General features: G+C 45.2%; 2 protein-coding genes across 3 annotated transcripts in view; one reads left to right on the top strand and one right to left on the bottom strand.

Moving 5' to 3' along the window:
• The window catches only part of acin1b (apoptotic chromatin condensation inducer 1b), a 25,322-nt gene extending 19,251 nt beyond the window's left edge, over nucleotides 1-6,071 (top strand). For both annotated transcript variants that reach the window (XM_037976768.1, XM_017433176.3), the window contains exons 13-18: nucleotides 289-434; nucleotides 2,520-2,627; nucleotides 3,339-3,446; nucleotides 3,722-4,100; nucleotides 4,457-4,554; nucleotides 4,651-6,071. In XM_037976768.1, the coding sequence (XP_037832696.1) occupies nucleotides 289-434; nucleotides 2,520-2,627; nucleotides 3,339-3,446; nucleotides 3,722-4,100; nucleotides 4,457-4,554; nucleotides 4,651-4,968 (1,157 nt within the window). In that variant the 3' untranslated portion in view covers nucleotides 4,969-6,071. The remainder of the gene's footprint in view (nucleotides 1-288; nucleotides 435-2,519; nucleotides 2,628-3,338; nucleotides 3,447-3,721; nucleotides 4,101-4,456; nucleotides 4,555-4,650) is intronic.
• Nucleotides 5,657-16,080, bottom strand: ajuba (ajuba LIM protein). The gene is made up of 8 exons (XM_017433177.3): nucleotides 13,445-16,080; nucleotides 9,545-9,646; nucleotides 9,360-9,427; nucleotides 9,192-9,254; nucleotides 8,160-8,290; nucleotides 7,826-7,877; nucleotides 6,912-6,980; nucleotides 5,657-6,773 (listed from the first exon to the last, which is right to left on the bottom strand). Exons 1-8 carry the CDS (start codon nucleotides 15,021-15,023, stop codon nucleotides 6,642-6,644), a joined length of 2,196 nt encoding a protein of 731 aa, XP_017288666.1. The 5' UTR covers nucleotides 15,024-16,080; the 3' UTR covers nucleotides 5,657-6,641.

Genomic DNA, 16,080 nt, shown 5'->3' with positions numbered 1-16,080 from the left:
TGTACTGTCAGTTAGTGCTGCACAAAATATCATAAAAATATTAATATTGCTGTATCAGTGTGAGACAATATCACAGAGGATTTCCAAATAAATCATAAACCCAACCTTTATGCAAATCATCCAAATTTGATGGACCTCCAGTCCTTTAAACGTTCACACAGAGAGCAAATTACACAACTTTATTGCAATATTTAACTCTAATATATAACTGCGAGTCTTCCTAATATTGTGCAGCTCTACTGTCGGCCATGTTTGACCCTTTTTGTATTTTTTCCACTTGTCATCCAGTTACTCCCAGCGACAGTCTGGTTCGCCGCTCCATAAGTCAACAGAAGTCCGGCGTCTCCGTCACAATCGACGACCCTGTTCGCACGACCAGGCAGCCCTCGCCTCCACGCGGGAAGGTCTCCAACATCATCCACGTGACCAACCTGGTGAGTCTGCGACTCGGCGCGTCACGCGACAAGCCGGGAGTGTCTTCTGTGAAACCTTTATCGCTCCGACTTTACAGCAGACGCTCGTTTTTAACGCTTCGCCAACGTGATTTAAACTCATCCTTCCTGCGAAGAATAAAAGCCCCACGTCATGAATGGAGTATATTGTGTGGATGCCAGTAGTGACCGCAGCATCACCTGTAATTACAGTCGGGAACAATTCCCCAGGTGTTACAGCTGCAGCCAGGCGTAACCTTAACTCAGGTGGATGACTAACCAGACTGCGACAAGATGAGACATTACACATTTAATCACCTCCATTTTCGGAGCGTTTTCTGGCTTGCATCATAGAGGCGAGGCTTAGGGTTGCATTCAGGGGAAAAGAGCTGCAACGCTTTCATCTTTCCCGTGCAGATTCCTGACAAATTGATGTGAAGGTGTGACTGTAATATTCCCTGCCACTTAATACCAAAGCTAAGTGATTAAACAGATGTGGAATGTTGAAAACATTTTTTTCCCTGATCCTGTTTACTTGTGGTACAAAGGTATCTGACTTTTGGCCTGAGGGTGGCAGCAGAAAAAAGACATTTTATACCCAAATTGAATATGGGAATAAACAGAGCTCATGATTTCAGGGAAGTTTGCTTCAGTCTCATTATGAAGCTGAAACTGGATAAAGTAAACTTGTTGAGGAGCTGAACAACAGGAAATTAGAGTTAAACAGCATCTTGAGGACTAATCCTTTTTAATGTGGATGTTTTTATCATTGTTGTCCACCGGGTCATATCAGTGACTCATCATAATTATTTTTGACAATCAGGTACTTGTTTCCCTGTAATGTTACTGAAGTTAACAGCATCTAATAGGGCAGCACATGAATATTGAATATTTATCATCATTGCAATGTCAGTGAGCGCATTATTGATATCCCAAAGGACTGCTTGCACTGCCAATATACAAGTCAGTCCCTCCAGGATTTCGCGGGCATTTTTTGTGATTGTTGCGGGCTAAAATGCCTGATTTCGCGGGGCATTTTCCTAAAAGTTGCGATGAAAAGTTGGAATTTGTTTTTTACTAAAATCAATTAAAAAAACATAACTTTTAATATATAAACCAAAAATACTTACTAGTTTTGTAAGATAATTGCCAACAAATATTGACATTATCAAAAGGTGCTTTATTTGAGAACTTTGATAGCTTATAAACTTGACATTCATGACCATTTCTGGATTGTCCCTCGTCTGCAGCTCTCCTCACATGTTTTGCAGACACAAAGTGTTTGTCGATGTGTTTATGTTCGATGATTACACTGCAGGACGTGCAAAACAGCTTCCCCCCACTCCCCTGCAGCTGGGGAGGAAACTGGTTTGCGACCGCAGCGAAGTTAGTTTTAAGTTGGATATTGAATATTTGCGCTCCGCGGAGTTAGCGGTGTCTAGCTCACGGCTGCCCCGAAACAGGAGCGCTAATGTCGGCCAGCCGTTCTCTCTTCTCTCACGCACGGCGGTTCACTTAGGGACGGCTAAGTCAGCCGTGAGCTAATGCCGCGGAGCGCGAATATCCAACATCCAACTTAAAACTAACTTCACTGCGGTGTTTTGCTGAAATCTTTGTGGGCAAATGTGAAGCATTAGCGCACATTTTGGCTTCGGTCGCTGCTCCTGCATGCTCTCGGCATTCTGATGTTAACAGGATGTGACGTCACATCTCTTCTTCGTGAGTTATTTGGGGTTATTTTGGTTAAAGTTGCGGGAAAGTTGCTGTGTTTTGGGCAAAGTTGCGATTTCGCAGGGTTTGCTTGATTTTGCATTAATAGTTGCGATTGCAACATTGCAAAATCCTGGAGGGTCTGACAAGTACCATGCATTCATGTTCTGCACGGTATAATATATTTGGTCAGTCCAGCAGACTCACTGGCTTTGATGCCTCCATCAAAATATAGTTTTTTTTTCCAGCATTGTGCAGCCATAACATCTAATCATTTTATTGTAGCATCCTGGTTTAATTTCTTCTTTTAACAGCTTCTTTTTATTCCAGTTTTACACCCCGAATCCGTTCGGCTCACGTCTGTTCTTTATTGTTTAGGTCCGACCCTTTACCCTGCTCCAGCTGAAAGAGCTGCTGAACCGGACAGGAAGTGTGGTGGAGGAGGGATTCTGGATCGACAAGATCAAGTCTCACTGCTACGTCACGGTAAGCAGAGACAAAACGAAGCTTTTGAACCTGTGCTGGGAACGGACGGCTGCATGTAGACTCAAAGCAGCTGTCCAAAAGCATCATATTAACAAATGCCTGAACTGTTATTTTATCTCCTAAACCACAGAGTCTGTAGCAGTTTACTATGATTTTTAAAGAAAATGTAGGAGCAGTTATCTATTTTCTTGCTTTAAATGAATACATTTTTCCAGACTTTTGGCTTGTTCTATGTTCTACCATGTCTTATCATACCACTTTTTAAATAAAGCAATTAAAAAAGATGAACAAGGCCGATCAAAGGGCTGTACAACAAAACAAACAAGCTCAGGACAAATAGAATAATAATAGAATATTTACCTATAGGAGTAAAAAAAACAACAAATCAACTTAAACAGATCAATAAATTACAATAAAGTACGATAAGATCATAGTTAATATTTCACACTGCGTCAAAAAAAGTAGCAGCTGAATATCGTTGAATGAATGTGGGGAAAAAATGACCGTTTTTCAGGGAAATTTATGCACTTAAGATCCTAACAACAAAGCCAGTTAATCAGGTTGTTTTGCATCGTCCCCCCTTTTTGTCCCTTAATCCAAATAGCTTCATCTGCCCCTGCAGTGGCCCTGTGTGTTTGAGCTGTAATTACAGTTTCTAACTCGCTGTTTTCGGTCTGTTAACCTCTTTGATCTCCTGTCCCGTCTTCACAGTATGCTACATCAGAGGAGGCTGTCGCCACCAGGACGGCGCTTCACGGAGTCAAATGGCCTGCTAGTAATCCCAAGGTTCTTAGTGTGGACTTCAGTGAGCAGGATGAGGTAATTGTTGTATAAAGTGCCCACACCTTTAATCTAATATACATCACAGTGCGTGGAAAGGTGGATTTTATTCATTTAGTTTAATATGGAGTGAAAGATTTACTATTACAGGCAAATTATGATAGTTATTAAAGTTATCTGTACTTGTCTTTTCGAACCTAAATGCCCTGTTTGGGGAAAAAGAAATGTTAGTTTGATATGGTTCAAATATTAGAATGTCAACAACTCTACCTTTGTCTCATTTTTACGTCATTTTGTTTTTTGACCTCCCATAGCTGGACTTTCACAAGGGCATCCTGAAGCCGAACAAAGAGGAGGATCACGTTGCCCCGCCGGTTGTTCCCCAGAACCGGCTGCCCCCTCTAATGCCCGAGCGGGACAGGGACAAGGACCACGAACGAGAGCGAGACCGGGACAAGGAGCGCGAGCGAGACAGGGAGCGCGAGCGGGACAGGGGAGTGCGGGACCTGTGGGCGGAGCGTCAGAGGGAGATGGAGCGCCGGGAAAAGGCACGGGGCGAGCGGGAATGGGACCGGGATAAAGTCCGCGAGTTTGCGAGACCGGGAGAGGACGGGCGGCGGTCTCGATCCAGAGAGAGGGAGAGGAAAAGGAGGGAGAGGGCAAAGAGCAAGGAGAAGAAGAGTGATAAGAAGGGTAAGGCATTTCACTGTGATCAAATAGACAAAAAAAGAAGTAAAACAAAGTTGGAGGGTTTTTTTACCGCAGCTGTAAGTTGCGAAACACTAACTGCTCCTGAACAGCTATTTTTTATAGCTGTGGTCGCCATCTTGAACTGTGTCGACTTCAAAAGTTGTTTATGCTCACTCTGATTACTTTCTGAAGGTTTCAGTGAAATCTGTCCAGTGGATTGGACTGCATCAATTTAAAAGGCAGCACTGATAAATACTGACCTGTGACTCAAGTCTTACCACAGTTTGAGAGTTAGCGCCTTCACATTTGTCATGTTTTCTCTCGGTTTGTGTTCACCCTGCGTCTGTTCTCTCTGGCAGAGAAAGTAGATGAACCTCCTGCTAAATTACTAGATGACCTGTTCCTGAAGACCAAAGCAGCTCCATGTATATACTGGCTTCCCCTCACTGAGGAGCAGGTCGGTCTCACGCATTTGTGTTTTTGGGTCTGTTGCAGTGATTCGTTTTAGATGCCTTAATGTACCTGAATTTTTTTATTTTTTTGTGTTTTCCAGGCATCACAGAGGCTTTTAGAACGCTTAGAGCGTCAGAAGGAGCGCGAACGACGGCGCAAGGAGCAAGAGGAGGCGTACAAAAAGCGTGAAGAAGAGAAGAAGGAGAAGCCGAAAGGTCGAGAGAAAGACGGCGGCACGGCGACGAGCGCTGTCGCCGCCGGCAGAGGGGCCGACGGAGACAGAGAGCGAGACCGGGCCCGCGACAGAGAAGGGGACAAGCGGAAGGACAGCACCCACCGAGCCAAGCGGCCCTCGCCAGGTGTTGGCGGCGGGCGGCGTTCTCGTAGTCGTAGCAACCCCAGAGAACGACGCCGCTGAGGGCCTGGAGGCTGCTGGGAACGCTGAAGAAGAGAGGGAGGCAGAGCGGCTGAGGACAGACAGGAAGTGACGGGAGGCAGGGTTTCCACATGGAGAAGGATTTCTCCTGCCTTGTGTTGAGGACTTGAGTTGTTCCCCTCACCACCTGCCCTTAATTTATTCACTTCGACGCCAGCGTTGTCTTCCTCACATTTCCGCCATTTCGCCCTCCTTTTTAATGTTCACTCACGAAAAAATTTCTTTCTCATTCATAGAAAACCATCTGTTTGTGTAGCTCCAGTCTACGTTTTTTTTTTATCTTTGTCTTTAGGAAGCAAAATTCTGTCTTTTCCACCTTTTTATTTTATTTTATTTTTTGTAGAGAGCATTTCTCTTCGTTTCTGTAATGTTTATTCTGTGTTGAAGAAAAGTAGCCGAGGGCGGTTGTTTTCAGGCGTCGCGCTTCATTTTGTCCCTCTGAGGTTTTGGAGTCTGCCCTCATTATTTTAGTTCTGCGGCTGCACAGTTCCTTCCTCCTCTCAGCCCTGTAATAAAACCAGTCCAAAATAGATCTCTGGCCATGACTTCACATATTTTCCAGGATCTCTTTTAATGTTCCACTCTTCAGCACTGAAATTTAAATATATATCTATGTATACGCAACAAAAAAACATCCCAACAACCCTAGTTTTGTTTTTTCGAAGTAGAATTAGTTTTATTTTTTGAACTGTGATTATTTTTCTCTGTCATGTAGGGTTGTTGTGTTGCAGCAGGTGAGTAATAAGGTTTTTCTCACTTTGAAGATGCCAGCTGGTCTCCACGGTAACCAATAATATTGCGATAGGAAGATACGTGTTAATATGTCCCAAGTTTGTATTTATCAGAAGTTATTGAGGACAAGGAGAGGACAGGAAATTTCTATTGGAGACACCTCCTCTGGCCCCTTCATATTAAAGGAAGTAAAAAAAAAAAAAGTTTCTTCTAATAGAGTAACGGTTGCAAATTTTAATATTTTTACTTTTGCTTTTAGTTAAATTTTTTTGTTTTTGATTTTCTTGCTTTTTATCCTCCTGCAAGTGCTGAATGTAAAGAATTTAAGAAATAAACTTAAAACTGGTTTATCACGATCTGTTTAGTTCTTCAATCAGGGCCGCAGACGGACGAAGAAACATCCGGAGAGAGAAATACTGAAATGTGTTAAGTTCGTTTTATTGAAATTGTGACTGTTACTTGTAAGTACACGATCCGCGCACAATGAGAATATTTATAACCACGTAAAGAAATTACAGAAATGTTTTTCTTTTTCTTCAACTTGCACAGATTTATGTAACAATCTTACAGTAAAGTCAAATTTAAGTGCAAAATGTTTGCTAGTTTTATATATATATATATACACACATATATATACAAAGTATTTCAGCAAAATCCCTTGTTTTTCTACAGCAAACAGTAGCCACGTTAGGGTTAAAACAGCAGTAGTCTCTTGTTCCCTTTCAACTATAGTACAGTAATAGTACAAGAAGTACAGCAGGATGTGTGACAAAATGAAATGTGAAGAATGAAATGACTAACAGCAGTTTTATCTTGGGGAAAAAAAACAAAAAAGATTGAACAGAAAGGACATGAGAGCATATTTATCATGACAAGCTTTTTGTTTGTTTGTTTGTTTGTGTGTGTGTGAGATCCACAGCTGGTCAGTGTGTGTCGTGTGGGTGAATGTTGTGTGTGGCACACACTCTGTTCATGTGACAGGAGTGGCAGAGGAGATGAGAGTCCAGAGGGAAGCACTGCGAGCCGGGCTTATCGGAGAGCTGCTTGCCGCACTCCTGAGAGGAAAGAAAAAAAGAGAGAAATACTCAGATAAGGACAGGAATGCACGCAGGGGAAGTGAAGTAAGGTCAGTCGGTGAACTGCTTCATAACAAAAGACGGTTTTGTTGAGGAATCTGTTAGGAGATCACTCACCTCACAGTGGTAGCACTCAAAGTGGTAGTCTTTGTTCATGGACACGACCCTGAGGATCTCCTCACTGCCCTGAGACACAACAGAGAACGATATTCACTAATAATCTGGATTTAATCTAAATGGAGCGCTTTCTACCATCATAAAGAATTCAAATCTCTTTAAGACAATTATCTTATTAAAAGTAATAATTGCATCACATAAGGAAAGTAGTCATGAATAAATACATTTTAGTCTGTTTACCTGTAAGCAACCCAAATGATTACTTTTTACGTTTCTTGTATTTTATATCTTAAAACCACACGAAAGTCAGTTTATAATCAGTTTGGGTATTTAGGCCTCCAGATTTATGGTTTGCAACTGAATTCAAATAAGATCTCGGAAATTGAAGTACCGTATTTTCCGGACTATAAGGCGCACTTAAAAGCCTTGAATTTTCTCAATAAACGACAGTGCGTCTTATAATCCGGAGCAACTTATATATGTAAGAAGTTGTGATGTTTTAGTACGACTTTGGTTTAACTACAAAGCTGCACCACTCGCAGCATTAAACTTCAGTTATTGTCGCGCACGGCGCTCTGGAGGCGTTTATACTTGATGCTTGCGTCGGTGCAGTATCCTTCTGTGAGTTTTGAACCGTTTGATTATCTTTGTGATCTCCCAGAGAAGGATCATATAAATGCTGATACAGGTGAACCAGCTCCACTAGAGCACCAAAATCGTCCATTTTGAACAGAGCGCAGCACGAGTTACAAGAATTGGGAGGTGCATGCGCTTTATGTATGACAAAAGTTTGAAAATGGAGCATTTATTGACAGTGCGTCTTATAATCCAGTGCGCTCTATAGTGCGGAAAATAAGGTAATAAGAAAACAAAACAAATGGATAAAACTTAAAGCCATGGTGCGAATTACTCACCTCAGTAGGTAGGATGGGTTGTAAGCAGGCAGCACACTTCGGTGCAAAAGTCCTGCAGTTTGACAAAAAGAAAACTTATTTGCTGTAGGAACGTACGCTTTAAATGATTTAAATAAACCTCTTTAAACCCAGAGAGCTGAAGCCATTCATCTGACTGAGGAAAAATCCTCAAATGAGAAGCTATACGTCTCAGAGAATTTTTTAAAAAAAGGAGGTGCTTTTGATTCAGCTTGCTAGCTTTGGCATGTCCTGGATCATTAAACTATAAGAATCCTACGTGTGCTTTTGGTTTGAATTATTGAAACATGTCTTGGAAAGTCAAGTCCGGCCTCACTTGTTGTAGTCTGCAACGCAGTATATGTTGCTGTGTTGGTCCACGGTGAAAGGCACGCCGTCCAGAGCCTTGGAGCAGACCACGCAGCGGAAACAACCGGGATGGTACGAGTTTCCAACAGCCTGCAGGATCTGAGAGCACAAACCAGCAATTAGACAGAAAAGCCTTTTCGGTACATGTGCTCTGAGCTATGCATATCTCTGAGTATTTAGGCAATTATAGTCATTTTCAAACCATGTTTGCCCCCCCCCCCCGCTTTCTTATTGTGTTTGTCAGTTAAAAAGCATTTTGTAGCTGGCACATGGCACGTTTTAATTATCGTCTCCACGTAAATACAAATTTGACTTTTGAAACGTTTTCTTTCCATCCTTTAATCCTTAAAAGTAAATTTCAAATGTGCACAAAGTTGATGCAATTCAGAGCAAATCCTTGGGTCGTCATTCTCTGAAATTAACTTTAGTTTTAGTGTTTTTTTTCCCCGTTTTGGTCACTACAAACACATAATGGTTCGCTGCTAACAGCTTATAACGATGTGAGAACAAGTGTTCAGGTAATGAGCTGGAAAAGTCACATTCAGCTGATAATTTTCAGCGTCACACAGACGATCGTTACGTTTTTCAACTTAGTGATTTGATACATTGAGATCTTAAAAAACTTTCAAATCAGAACACTGTGAGGAGGGTGTATTACATCAAAAGCCAGCAAGGTTTTGAGATCCATAGCTCTAAAACTTCACAGGCAAAGCAGCCTTCTATTTATACTGCGCCGCTCATATATGGCAAAGAGTTTAAAGATAATCGCTGTAGGGCCCTAATTCTTTATTTATCAAAAACCAAAGTCAAACATTCCAGGGACAATCTTATCGTGGGAAAACCAAAGAAGTGCCAATAGAAAGACGTCACAGCATTTTCTCAATCCTCGGGAGGGCCCTCCCGAGGAGTGGTGGGAAAAAAAAAAAAAATTACCCAAGACTAAATTGGAGCTGTAAAGGTATTTGGTTTAAAGCTAATGGGAGTCTAAGTTCGGCCTCACCTGTTCGAGAATAAGGTGACCACACACGCTACACTTCTCCGCCGCTGCCTGGAATCCCGAAAACTGTAATTAAAACGGAGAGATTACGAACGGCACAAACAATCCATACCTGAGCGTGTGTGTGCGCAACAAACGGATGACAAAACACGTCTTGACCTCAGCTCTTACCATGTAATCCTCTTTACAGTACACAGAACCACTGACATTGTAGAAGTCCTTGTTTCTCAGGGTGCGTCCTGCAGAGAGAGGGTCAGAGGAACCAGACGACAGACTCAGACGTTTTGCCAGGAGACGTGCACACAGAGGTATTTAGAGAAGATGTGGCAGATCGTCACGGCGGGGGTTGCACTCACCGCAGGACACGCAAGTGAAGCAGCGAGTGTGATAGAGGTTGTCCAGAGCTTGGCAGGCATTGTCCGCCCCGTACACGCCTTTCCCACACTTCACACAAGTACCTGTCAGCAACACGGGGTGGGAACACAGCGGACACAAGCACACGTTTAGTCGGGGGGGCAGTGAAATTTGCACGGCAGGCTCTTCTGCCACTTTGTTTACGACGCATTCCAGAAGGATGTGTCTGAAATCCAACTCCACGCAGACTGTCAACACTTGTAAATCCTCTCGTTCGCACCACCTAGGGGATTTTCACACAGTTAAAACCCAGGATGCCTGTTTGCTCATCCAGTCAAGCGTCTGTTATTTAAGGGAAACTCCACCGGATCTGACTTTTTTCTCTCTCTCTCTCTTCTCTTTTTCTCTCTTTCTGTCTCTCTCTTTTGGCAGCCGTCTTTCCAGAAAATAGAAGCCTCTTTCTTCAAGAGTTTGGAGCTTAGACATGCCTTTAAATTTTATTCAAACCCTACATTTAGAGCAATTTGGATACTATAATGATAGGACTTCTTTTTGCAGGATAGGAGCCGCAGCTTCCCAGAAATCAACAATTGATCTTTTGCCACTTCCTTCAAATTATTATCCAGTGACATATTTTCCCAATCAGTTAAGCAAAGGTTAAAACAATAGTTTGGATCTTTTGAAGTGGGTTTCTATTGAAAAGCTACGAACAGTTAGTGTTTTACCTGTTGCAGATAGCTCTTTGATCGACCTCTGTTTGAAGAAATTGTTTTAAATCTGACCAGAAGGACGAGCTAGCAGCTAGTCCGAGCGAAGCCAACAACAAAGTGGATTATTTCTGCTTTACAGCAAAACACCTCAGTCAGCTTTGCATTACACATTTCTTTTTACACTGAATTCTACAGGTTTGTTACGAGCACAAACAGAGGGGGTATCATGTGGCACTTTCTGCAGGATTATCATACCTTTGCTGGAATAACAGTGTACTGTATTTTCTGCACTATTGGATTATAAGGCACACTGACAATGAATGTTCCATTTTCTAACTTTTGTCATATATAAAGCGCACTGGACTATGAGGCGCATTAAGCGAAACCAAACAGCCCTGTCTTTTCAGAGAATACTGCACCGACGTCAGCATCAAGTATAAATGCCTCGCTCGGGTCCGTGCACGACTATAACTGAGCCTTAATGCTGCAAGCGGTGCGGCTTTGTAGTTTACCAGTCGTAATAAAACATCACGACTTCTTACATATATAAGGCGCTCCGGATCAGAAGGCGCACTGTCGTTGTTTAAGAAAACTGAAGGCTTTTAAGTGCGCCTTATAGTCTGGAAAATACGGTAATTTAAAACTGACAATGACGTAAAGGTTTGTAACATAGTGCTCACAGACAAACAAAAAAAAAAAAAAACACTATGAAGTTGCAGCAATCCACTTTGGTCTTGCTTGGATTAGCCATTAGCTTGTCAATCTGATCAGAATTAGGGTCCATTTCTCCAAAGTGGGATTGTAAAACAACAGGAAGGTGAAGTATCTCACTGGGTTGTGACTGCTGGAGACGAGCTGGAGACGAGCTGGCGACTCACAATTATGAGAAAATGGGTTTATTTGTGACTAGAGACTTCTAAGCGTGGCCGTGCACATTATTTTGTTGCCCACGTCTTACCCTCCTCAGCCTGCTTTGTACCCACCTTGGCGACTGCCTCCAAGTTTATGATTTAACCTGCTGGAGTACCCCTTTAAAATGAAGATAGGCCGATCTGAACCGGGTTTTTATTAAATATTATTAATCATCTGCATGTTTTTTTTTAGACCTGGACATCTGGAACTGTGGTCTCGGATGTTTTCTGCCATAAGGAGAACTGCCTTGCAAGTGTCAAAATACAGCTATTGGGTTTAAAAAAAAAAAAACTAAACTGAGAAGGATTCGAGACAGGTTTGAGTGACAACTCAAATTCAAGCAACACAACTACAAAACATCTGTGACTCACATGAGGAAACCATCGCAACTGTTTTGAGACATTTTGGAGACACCAACCCCCAATAAATGCTGTTTGCCATCTCGTCGCCAACAGTCGCAGCCCAGCGAGACGCTGCCTTCAGGGTGTTAATTCTTCATAATCTTTCCACAAAGCCCCACTTCAAAAGATCTGAACTATTCCTTTAAGATGTCATTACAGACGCTCTGAAGCGGAGGTCCAAGTTCTTCACTCGCGCCGTTTTAAAGAACAAAGACGGTAACTAATCCACCTTTTTTTAACCATAGGTTGTTTGTTTTTTGTACGTTTGGTCGGGGAACTTCTTGGAAACGGTGGTGCGTCTTTAAAAAGCCAGCCTCCTTGTCTCATATCAACATGACTAACAGCCAGCGTACTAAATGTAAAGTGGCAGCGGTCTGATCGTCACTCTTCCTGTGAGCTATTTATGGGATGGTATTGAGTTGTTTTTTTTTTCCACCCCTTCTAATGTGGTTGAGGGAGTGCCACACAAATCATGAATTCCTACACTCTGCTGCTGAGAGCTCAAATGGCCCCTTTGATATTTTAGAGCAAACACAAGCCAGTGCCAAAACCAAAAAAAAAAGACTTAAGACAAACTTTAAACACAATGTCCAATAGTTGCTACATATAGACTGAGATGGAAAAGAACTGCTTCGAGTAACTGAGACATAACTTTTCACAGTTTATAAGAGATGTTTTGTCGGATAAAACAGAAAGTGAAGAAAATGGGCGCTCTAGGGAGACGATAAAAGCAGTGTTTGTTCGTTTGTTCTCCTTTTCCATACAGAAAACTTAAAAGACCTATCAGAAAAACAAACATTAGACAACCCTCTTTCTCTTTACAAAGCAATAGAATCAGGTCAGACTCTTTCTCTTTCCTTTTAAGACGGGGATTTTTTTTTCTCCTGTTTTCGGTTTGTTGGCGTTGCAGGTGTGCGCCGACTTTGCTCAGAGCGTCTGTGTTCGAGCCTCAGAGCTTCTGATTTCATCCTAATGGCTGAGAGGAGTACAGTATTGTGTGTCCCCTCCGGGCACGCATACCTGAGCAGAAAAACAGGCTACAGCACACCGCCCCTGCACACGCCAAGGCAGCATTAAACACACACACACACACATCGCGCATCACGCACACCGCGTTACTGTGGCCTGAAGTCACTTAGATAGGGGGGGACACACCCTACCTCAAAGAGAAACAACACACACACACACACCTTCTAATCTGTTATGACTCAGTAATGGCCAGAGCTGTTTTCATACGGAAGCACGTAATTTGTCTGAGCGTTACAGTGAAGTTTTGCTTTATAATACCCGTGTGGATCCGGTGTATTAAAACCTGCCTGATGTTTTGTCAGCTCCAGAGAATACCGTACTCACATACCAATCTAGTTGTTGCTTGTGTCCTCCTAACTTTTTGTCTACACTCCTTTTTTTTTTTTTTCTTTTTTTAGCGTGTCCAACATGCTGCTTCTCCTTCCTCTCTTCAGCCAAACGCTTGTCTGGATCGGTTTCTGAAGCCCGAGCAGCTCTTTCTTTCTTTCTTTATGCTCGGCATGTTGTGACCCTACATGTCTCTGCAGGCTCCACGGCACCATCCGTCTATCCATACGCTCTTTCAAGTATTAATCTGTCCATCTATCCCGACGCAAGCCTTTCATTTGGAGAGGAACCTGTGATCTGACACCAGCGGGGATGACGATAATAACACGGTGAAGGCAGACGCGGGGCGACCCGACAGTCTTCCGCGACTGCGCAGGGTCTGCGAGCAGCGACGGCACCGGCTAAAATTAGGGGTGTGATTTAATCATTAGTGTTAAGTACAACTCTGTTACAGTGGTCCCCTTTCTCTTTGCACTGTGTGGTCTGAGACTACAGCTAAAAACAAAAGGAGCAAAGATCTCACCGAAGAACTCCTGGCGGTTTTCCACGCTCCCTCTCCCAGACGCAGCTCCCGGGTCCTCTTGAGGTTTGAGCGGCACACCAGCTGCAGAGGACCCCGTCGTCGTTGTCGCCGCGGCGCCTGGTTTAGACAGTGCGGTCAGGGCTAAAGACTGATCCTTCAGCCTCAGGCCTTCTAGTAGTCCCCCGCCTTCTCGAGCGGCATCCCTCAGGAGTAGTCGTGTCAGCTCTTCCTGGTAACGGGTACCAGGCAGGTCAGAGTATCGAGCCCTCTCCCCCATCACACCTGCCTCTTTGGCGTTCCCCCCAGCCTGCTGATCGTCCCACCACTCTGGTCCTCCCTGGTAGCATGCTGCAGCTGGGCTTCCTACCGCCGGCGGGTAGGAGTGACGGCTGTCGTTCGTTCCTGGACGCATGCCTCCGTCCAGGTGCTGAGTCCAGGCCTCCACAGAGGTCGCCCCAGCTCTGCCCGGAGCTCCGTAAGCAGCCACGGATCCTGCAGTCTGCATGGCCTGCTGCGGAGTAGGAGCGAGGCCTCCAGATGCGGAGTAGCGGGAGTCATAACCCAAGCTGATCCCGCTGGTCCGGTTGCTGCTGCAGCAGCTCCCCATGGGACTCCCCCCTCCTCCGCCGCTGGCTGTGCTGGAGGCGAAGCTTGACCTGGGGCTGACCAGGACCGATTCCTGGAGGCTGAAAGACGAGCACGGGCTCAGGGTTGGCCCTGGGGGGTAAAACAAGCCTGCCCCCATGCCCCCACCCGTTATATCGGACGGGCGATGCGGCGGGTGGGAGAGGGAAGCGGGCCTGGGGTTCTCCCACGCGTCGCTGCCTGTGCTCAGGCGTTTGTAAAACAGAGCCTCCTGAAGGGAGAAGCGCTTGTGCCTCTCGGGTTCGGAGAAGTATCCGGGTTCCCCCAGACCCCCTCCGCCGCCTCTGGGAGCAGATCCATATCCCGTGGCGGCAGGGTACAGCGGGGGGACAGAGTGAGGAGGCGGCTGGGAGAGGAGCTGCTGCCGCTTGACCAGCTGCTGGAGCTCCAGGGAGTAGCGCCGCTGGTTGAGGGACGCCTTGGAGCCGAACAACCCCAAAGGGTCGCCCTCGGGGCCCAGGCCCGACTCATGCCTGAGGTGGGAATCCACACCTTCGCCGAGGTAACAGGAGGCTCTCTGCTTGTGGGAGGGGCGCCTCAGTTGTGCCATAGTGGAGGGATGAAGCTGCTGCTCGCCATCTGGAGGTTTGGTGCCCACTGTGGAAGAAGTGGGTGGAGTGGCGAGGAGCTGAGAGGGAGCCATTCCCATCCCTCCTCCTCCTCCTGCTGCTCTCCCACCCGCTGGAACACACGGCTCATTTGTGGTTGAGGAAGCAAGCGAGAACTGGCCGGGTCTCGAGGGCGAGGCGGCCGAGGGGCTAGGAGCGGGTGGGAGGGCGCTGCCCCCTCCGCCGTTGGCCAAGATGGCAGCGTTTGCGTTGCTGTTGTTGGAGTTGTTGGCAGAGTCCTGCTTTTTCTTTGAGCTGTTGAATTTCACGCTGCCTGCGTCCGTGAGCTTTAACTTCACCAATAACTTGCTTATTGGTTTGTCCATGATGAAGTCCTTTTTGTGCTTTTTCTTCTCTCCTGTTTTATTTGTTGTTGTACCTGCCTGGGTAAAGTCAAGTCTTACAGTAGTGCACTTTATATTAAAGATACAGTGTGAGGAGAGAAACAAAGATGCTGAAGTCAAAAATGAAACGTCGGCTTTCAGTCACTAGTTGGTCAAACGCTTTAAAAGGACCCCTTCCATACACACAATAAATACAGAATAGATAAATAAAAAAAACAACTTTAAGACATTGTAAAGGTGGCAACTTAACTTAGGTCCTCTGAGTCACCTGGTTTGCCCACATGATGTGGAAAATCCACAGACACAGGTAGGCTGTGGCGAGGAAGACTCCATGGAAATACTCACAGTTCAAGTCAGGAAACAGGAGAAACAAAACAAAAATAAAAGCAGGACACCGTGGGGTGACCTGTGGTCGCGGGGGGGGGGCTTCCTTTGTGGACTTTCAGGTGGATCCACATCTACACAGTCCGCTCGAGTATCCGGGGCGGACTGGGCTCGTCCCGACGTCTTGAGTTTTCTTTCCGGAGCGACACAAAGCGGAGGACTTTTCAGCAGCAGCAGGACGCCGACTTCGTGCGGGTCCGGTTGTAAACGAGGGAGCAAGCCACGGACAGCGAGAGGGATCAGCCCCGAGTCCTGCCATTCATCTCAGGCGAGCTCAGAACGACGTTCCCTTCAGAGGAGGCGACGGAGAACCACCACGGGCCACCGGCCGGAGGACCCCACCGTCCGCGCGCCTCGGCTCGGCTGCTTTTATCATGTCCCGTTTTCCAGAAAAAAAAGGGAGAGAGAGAGATTAGTCCCGTCCGGGGTCCTCGGTCGGTGGAAGGAGTTAGCGGAGAAGTTTGGAGCCAGAGAAGGGAACTAAAAAAACAAAAACGAAAAAAAACGAGGGGGAGCCGTTACTGAAACATCCCGGAGGACCGGTGCCGAACCAAACGAGATCAGTAAAATCTCTCCCCGTGAGCACCGCACACTCGACAACTTTGTTCCTTTCTTTCTTCCCCCTGAAATAATAACTTACCTCCCCCTCTTTTCT

This window comes from Kryptolebias marmoratus, linkage group LG7, assembly GCF_001649575.2.
Source record: "Kryptolebias marmoratus isolate JLee-2015 linkage group LG7, ASM164957v2, whole genome shotgun sequence".
Classification (NCBI taxonomy): Eukaryota; Metazoa; Chordata; class Actinopteri; order Cyprinodontiformes; family Rivulidae; genus Kryptolebias; species Kryptolebias marmoratus.
Note: the sequence above shows the minus strand (reverse complement) of the source record. Positions and strands in the feature narration are given on the sequence as shown.

Excerpts from the sequence above, each read along its gene's own strand:
- ajuba (XM_017433177.3), bottom strand. The coding sequence starts at position 15,023 with ATGGACAAACCAATAAGCAAGTTATTGGTGAAGTTAAAGCTCACGGAC. Across the intron at positions 7,878-8,159 it reads TGCGTTGCAGACTACAACAA|GACTTTTGCACCGAAGTGTG; the intron begins GTGAGGCCGGAC and ends GTCAAACTGCAG. Across the intron at positions 6,774-6,911 it reads TTGAGTGCTACCACTGTGAG|GAGTGCGGCAAGCAGCTCTC; the intron begins GTGAGTGATCTC and ends CTTTCCTCTCAG.